This window comes from Microtus pennsylvanicus, chromosome 19 (assembly GCF_037038515.1).
Source record: "Microtus pennsylvanicus isolate mMicPen1 chromosome 19, mMicPen1.hap1, whole genome shotgun sequence".
In the NCBI taxonomy this organism is placed as follows: domain Eukaryota; kingdom Metazoa; phylum Chordata; class Mammalia; order Rodentia; family Cricetidae; genus Microtus; species Microtus pennsylvanicus.
In genome coordinates, this window is record NC_134597.1 from 13,186,983 (window position 1) to 13,194,391 (window position 7,409).

The window sequence follows — 7,409 nt, forward strand, 5'->3', positions numbered from 1 at the left end:
CTTGAAATGAAATAGGACATCACAGCCATTCTTTACATTAATGACTCAATACAGACAAGCCATAATTATACCTGGTCCAGTATTATCATTTATATGTCACTATGAGGATGCCTTAATATTTTGCTAGAACCAATTAATAGTGAAGAAATTAATAACTGGACTCCCTACTGAATGGGGTTATTGTAGATACAGAGAAATTTATGTGTACATATTGTAAAAATACAAAATGCCTTACAACAAAAAGTACTTCTCTGATAAAAAGGAAAACCATGTTTTTTGAACAGATTATTCTATATATTTTTGAAACTCTCCTTCTTAAATATGGCTTTCATTGAATGATGTTTTCAAATGACATAATGAAAAGGGAAACCTCAGCAAGAATGCAACCAAGAGAGAAATTTCTTTAAAATATATAGACTGTAGAAATAGTTTTGTAAGCAGCTCATGTAGATCAAAAATGTGAAAATTAATCCTGAAACATAACTTATACCTAAAATATGAAATGAATTCAAATGCCTATTAGAAACATCTTAATACAATGTAATTACTGCTTTAATGCAGCAAACTGGATTTACATATACTCTTGCTCTTTAGAACGGACTTCCAGCACTAAAAGGAAGTTGTTGAATAACAAGAAAACATAGCTTTAATAAACTATGAGACAGCTTTAATATAATTCAATTTTCAAGCATATAAAAAAATTTAAGTAATTTTTCAAAAAAATTACTGGCCTTTTGATATTCCTTTCAGTGTGCTTTTATTTAAAAACAACCAAAATCATCTAGCATATTTTTTAAAAGTACATAAAAATATAACTGTTATTAGGATAACAAAAATAGGTTGTTAACCTATCTTCTTTGAGATAGTTTTAAAAATGTATGCTTTACATTTGAATTTTCCTATTTTTTATAAAATATAACTAGTAGATTTTTGCTTAAATAGTTTAATTTCTCATTTAGTCCAACTCTTGCATGGAAATCAAAGAGTCACAATACAAAGCAAAGTCAAATTTTCTCAAGCATCTTACCCTTATTAAAGCTTGCATTAGCACCTCTGTCCAAAAGAAAGCGAACCATCTCTACATTGGCCACACTAGATGCATACATAAGAGGGGTCCATCCATACCGGAAACTGGAATCCACATTAATGCCTGTCGATGTAGAGACAAATTTGTTTTAATGATCTGTCTGTCTGTCTGTCTTGTTTATCACCTACCTACCTCCCCATCTATATGTGAATTTGTGTTTTGTCTGCATTCATATCTGTATGAGGATGTCAGATTACTTTGAGCTGGAGTATAGGCAGTTGTTAGCTGCCATGTGGATGTTAGGAATTGAACCCAAGTCCTCTGGGAGAACAGCCAGTGCTCTTAATTGCTGAGTCATCTCTCCAGTCCGACAAGACTGATTTTTAAATTGTATACATATGAACCTCGGCCTGAATGAATATATATGCACCACTGGTGTGTAGTTTCCACAGAGGCCAGAAGAGGGCATCAGTACTCCAAAAACTGGGATGGGGTTACACACTGTTGTCAGCCACCTTAGTGATGTACAGAACGAAATCTCAGTCTTCTGCAAGAGCAGCAAATGCTCTTAAGATGAGTCATCTTTCATCCCGCCCCCCAAAAAACAAAATTTTCAAAGGCCCACAATCTAAAGAAAGACAAACAAAACCCCTCACTATTACTTTAGTAGATATAAACTTATATGGACGTACGTAATTTATTATGGAAGAACATTTCTTTATAAGAAAGGGTTCAAAAAATTCTTGTATTGGTATTACTAAAATTTCCTACCTTCAGTTTTACGGTGGCACCATGCTTTATGAGACCCGATAAGAACAATATTTACTACATTATAAATACAGTATCTACAATATGATAGGGATTTCCATGCTATCTTTTTCAGTGTGGTATTGAGGAAGATTTAAGCAGTATCATACATCTCTATGGCTGCATATACCATGTACACCCTCAAGACTTCTTGCCAACACAAAACCCATGGGTAAATTGATAAAGCAAGACTTAAAGTTAGGGTTGGATCACTAAAGTTCTTTTGAGAAATGCAGACTTCAATGTGTAATCCAAGGATCAATACTATTATGTTATATTATATTATATTATATTATATTATATTAATCTTATAAACACAACCTACTAGTGTTGAGAATGGGACAGGAAGCAACAAGACCATTAGGAAGCTGGAAGTATACAGGACAACAACAAAACCAAGAACAGGCAAGAGAAAGGAATAGGATAGAAAACAAAAGGAAATTGAAAGATAGCATCATACAAATTAAAGTTACTTTGAGGAAGTTTGATTAAAAGAACAAGCAAAATATTAATATCAAGTTTTACTTTAGAAAAATGAATAACAAGGAGAGAACCAGAATAATGAGAGGTATGAAAACGTCAGGCCTTGAATATAAAATAAAGTCTAAATTCGTCACTATTTAGTAGAGACAGGGCTGGAGAGAGGGATAAGGAGGACCTTGTTCGATTCCCACCACCCACATGGCAGCTCATAACCATATTTAACTCAAGTTCCATGGTATCTATGCCCTTTTCTGGCCTCTATGGCAGAATGTGCTATACAAACATGTAGATAAAACACCCACACATATTATATAGTAAATCATATTTAGAATGTGACAGAGACAGGTAATAACTGGCAAGAAAGGACAATGGTAAAATCTACAAATCATTAATGCTACAAATCCCTTGAATTAATAATAAGAATTTCCTCAATAATATTGGCTTAGCAATGTGACGCAAGCAAACAAAAAAGGTTGAACTAACCTAGGATTAAGGAGTATAGAAGCTGTGTGTGTAACAAGGATAAAGATACAGTAAGGCAATGAACCCAACCCATTAAATTAATATAAACCTCTTCCTTTAAAGAGATTAAGAGTAAAGGGTAATTTTTTATTGACACTTGCATGGTGGAAAGGCTGGAGGAATGAATGGCTCAGTGTTAAGTGTGTTTTTCCAGAGAACTTGGAATCTCATCTCATCACCCACGTGGTGACTCATAACTGTCTATAACTCCAGTTCCAATGGATCCAATACCCTTTCCTATCACCAGGCACACACAAGGTTTACAGACATATATTCAGGAAAAAACATTCATACATATAAAATTAAAATTAGTAATAATAATAATAATTAACAATTAAGTACCTGTCAATTTCAGAAAAGAAAAGAGAATGTTTTTCTATTTCAAAGAAAATTGTATGGCCAACAGTACTGGTTTTAATATTTTATAATTCACAGATTTTTATGGTCCTTAGTTACAGCATTCTACTTAGAAAGATAAAAGTCATCACTGAGGAAATGCTCTGAGGGGCTCATTTTTTTTTCTCATGTTGAAGCAATAAGTCACTGAAGACTATAGAAGTAAAATCTCCAATTGTCATAATGTATATGGTAATTACTGGGGAGATGCCAAACTTTATGGGGGGGGCTTGAATTTGTTCTTGCTAACATTTTCCCCCCTCTAAACCACTGCAATAATCAGAAAATGAGTTCAGACTTACAATCATTTTCTTTTAGTTGTTATTCTTTTCTTTGGCAGTTGTTACCGAAACCATGGTATCAAAGATAGAAAGAAAAGTATAACAAAAGAAAAGTAAATGTTGACTTTTGGAATAAAAATTCTTACTGATTATCAACTCAAATACTTATTTTGTAGAAGCAATAGAAAAATAACTTTCTCCTTATACATTTATTATTGGCTTTTTAAAATGAGTTTTAAATGGTTTTGTAATTAAAGAAAAATTTCAAATGGCTAACCAAAAACTTACATAGCCTCAGGCTCTTTTCAAGAGGCTGAAAAGCCCCAACTTGCCACCAATCATATTAAATCCTGATACATCATGTTTTATCAACTTCAACAACACCTGTCCTGCTATTCTGAGGACAAACTCTCTTCTCTAAAACTTCTGCCTATTCTACCCCATTATTACTATGCTCACTATCCATACATTCATATTATATATCCAGTCCTCTTTATTTCCTTATTGAAGTCGTATTGAACTTCAAGTGAGTAACAAGGTCCAGTGTTTGTTCACAAGTAAGACAGAACTTCCTCATCTGTTACAAAAACAAATTTATATTTTGTTTATAACTCTTAAGCTAAGAGTAACATGAAAGCTATGTATTTTAATCTGTTATTTACATATTGACTTATTTTATTTCCAATAACCTTGGGTAGAATGTTGAGATCCTTTTAAAAATGGGGAAACTGGAGCTTACAAAACTCTGACAGCTGATTTAATATTACAGAGCCATCAAGTGTCATGGACAGTAATAAACACATGATCTTGTTTCCCAATAATGTACTTTCAGTAAATGATATATTGTCTCTAGCAAAGAAGAAAAACACTTGCTGTTCATGACTTCTCATGCTGTGTGTGTATTTTGTATCTTATAGCTGTTTAACAGTTGTTAATCCTTGCATAATTTCAACCATTAGAGTCAACAACTTAATTTTCATGTGGAAGTAATTTTAAAGTAAGTTTTACTTACGCTATCAGAAAGCATTATGGGACCCAGGATAAAATTATACTTTACATAAAGAGACCTTAACGCTTAAGTGACCTCCCCAAGGGATCAGACTGAATAGGCCATGAAACTAGAAGAAATATGGATACAGATATTCATTCTGATATTGAACTCAGGCAATATCCACCAAAATGTAACAAAACACAGATGGAAACAGAACTTGAAAGAGATCTTAAGAAGCATATGAAAGCCAAGTAAATAGTTAAAAAAGACAATCAAGGTGGGGTTGGATTAGTCAGAACTTGTCTTTTAAAGAAGGTGCAAGAACCAATGGAAAGTAATCGACAGCACGTTCCAAATAAGAGGGGAGTTGAAGAAAATAGGCCAGGTAGAGAAAAAGTCAACTAAGGCACCAATAATACAATGGATACACTAACACTCATTAGGAAAACAGCACAAACTTTAAAAATAAGGCAGTCTAGTGAACTTAGACAACTCTGTTTGCTTGATAATATTTCTTGGCTCTCACCAGAGTCTAGGAGTTCCTTCACTAAGGAAATGTCGCCAGTGGTCAGCGCTTTCTTAAAAGTTTCGTTCTTCTCTTCAACTGGTAACATCCTCTTCAATTTCTAAAAGAGCAGGAAGTTAAAATTCTCGTTATGTACATTTTCATTCCCATTGCACCAGGAAAGAACGAAGTACATAGGGTTGTTTCGCTTTGGCGGGCAAATAAAACGCGTGAAGAGTCCACGTCTAAAATGGATTTTAAAGGGAACAGGCAACGACGAGCCAAATCCAAGGGAAGCGCTATGTCTGAGGCCTAAAGGATACCACTGAAGAAAGCAGCAGTTGGCGAACACGGGAACACTTTGCCAGTCTGCTTAGTAACCCGAAACATGCGCAATTCAAAATCCTGGGAGAGCCGGGCGGTGGTGGCGCACGCCTTTAATCCCAGCACTCGGGAGGCAGAGGCAGGTGGATCTCTGTGAGTTCGAGACCAGCCTGGTCTACAAGAGCTAGTTCCAGGACAGGCTCCAAAACCACAGAGAAACCCTGTCTCGAAAAAAAAAGGAAAAAAAAAATCCTGGGAGAAAGTTAGGGAACTGGGTGGGCATGAGGAAACAAGGGGGTCGTGGGTCTGGGCCTCTCTTTCAAAAGCCAGGGGAGGCCCAAATTAGGGGCCGTCGAGGCGGTGCCTCTTCCACTACCTGAGACGACCGGTCCAGATACCCAATATCCCAGCCGTCATCCTCACTATCGCTGCTCTCGCCTCCGCCAGCCACTGCCAAACCCCTCAGCGTGCCCGCCGCCGCCATGGCCCCCACGCTGCTCCTCTGCGCCTGCGTGCTACCAGAGCAGGAAGGCGGCCCTGCGCAAGCGCGGGACCTCTGACGCAGGCGCGAAGCTGCGCTGCGCAGGCCGCTTCCTCCGCCCACCGGAAGCGTGCTGGGAGGGAACTGGCCTTTCACACCTAAAGCTGGTGGCCTCATGCCTGACGAAGATCCGCAACCTCGCTCCGCCACTGCGGGGTACTTCGTTTTGTTAGGGGGAAAAAAAAAGATGCGTGATTATGGCATCAAAGAATGCTTGTGCTTGTGGCGGGAGCCATGTGCGACTGAGCTTCTCTCCCCATACTGTTGGCGGACTCCTGCCAAACCGCCTCAGAACAGATTGCGGGGGTGAGACGGACTCCTGGAAGACATGAGTACCTTGTAAGACGGACCCCTGTTTGCTGGAGTAGGCCGTGAGCCAGTACCGCAGACTTCCCCGAAGCCGTCAGAAGAGCGAGAAATCACCCCTACTTCCATTCTTTGTCTTTCTTGTGATCAAAGGTCTCTGCTTAGAGCTAGGAGAAAAAAAAAACAACCCTCAAAACATTCCCCTAGTGACTCATAGATGCTGCAGCAGAAAAATGCTTCCGTCAATCGTGAGAGGAGAATGTGGGGGAAGTAGTAGATCCAAAACCTTGGGAGAACACAGTGGTTCAGATAGCCAGAGAGCAACGACTTCCAAGGGAAAACAGCCGAAGGTTAGACCCACTTTTCTACTTCTCATTGAATAAATGTTGGTGACACATCTATTATCTTTGCCACAACAGGGGGGAAACGGTTAAAAAGTATTCATCTGAATGACATAAAAGCAAATAGCCGTGTTCTATTCTTTTTTGGTATTTTTTTTTCCTTGAAGGATTTTTTTTTTAATGTAAGAAATCATTTCAGAGGTATTTTTAAGTAGGCTAGTTTGGATTGGAGGGAACACTAGTCTAGCTCAATGTATTAATTCGGTAAATATCATGGATCATTGAGTATAGCCAGATACAATTGGTGTGTGTGTGTGTGTGTGTGTGTGTGTGTGAAGATTGTCTCACCATGTAGCCTAGGCTTGCTGTAAATTTTGGATTCCCCTACCTTGGTCTTTAGAATACTATCATGTTCAGCTATAGTCCCAAATTAGGCTTTAGAGGAGACAGCATTAAAGACAACCATAGTACCTGATGGGGGCAATATTTTAGTTAGGAGAGTAGGAGAGAGGGAGGGGGAGAGGGAGAAGGAGAGGGAAAGGAAAAAGGAGAGGAAGGGAGTGAGGGAGGGAGGGAGAGAGAGCAAAAAGGGGATACAACAAAGTAAGACTGTTGAACATTAGGTTTCCTCAAAGTAAAAAAGCAAGTGTGCTTGATTTCTGGAACCAAATCTATTGGATTCTTGAGTGGTAGAATCATTAGCCATAGTCGTGCACCCTTTCTCCCATTGCTCCACTTACCTTTCCCAAAAATTTGATATGCCTTAGTATCCATAAAAGAGTTGATATGAGGGTTAAATGAAGTTAGGGTCTCAACATAGAGCCTTTGTCAATAGAAGAGGAAAGTAAAATTTACCTGTAAGTATTTTTTCAGGGATAGTGGTTC

At 37.9% G+C, this 7,409-nt stretch overlaps 1 protein-coding gene across 1 annotated transcript in view; it reads right to left on the reverse strand.

Annotated features, from left to right (window-relative positions):
* Positions 1-5,830, reverse strand: part of Asz1 (ankyrin repeat, SAM and basic leucine zipper domain containing 1) — a 48,376-nt gene extending 42,546 nt beyond the window's left edge. Inside the window, exons 1-3 of the mRNA XM_075953568.1 lie at positions 5,713-5,830; positions 5,034-5,133; positions 1,028-1,150 (exon numbers count right to left, since the gene is read on the reverse strand). Coding sequence (XP_075809683.1) covers positions 1,028-1,150; positions 5,034-5,133; positions 5,713-5,820 — 331 coding nt within the window. The 5' untranslated portion in view covers positions 5,821-5,830. The remainder of the gene's footprint in view (positions 1-1,027; positions 1,151-5,033; positions 5,134-5,712) is intronic.
* Positions 5,831-7,409: the final 1,579 nt, after the last annotated feature.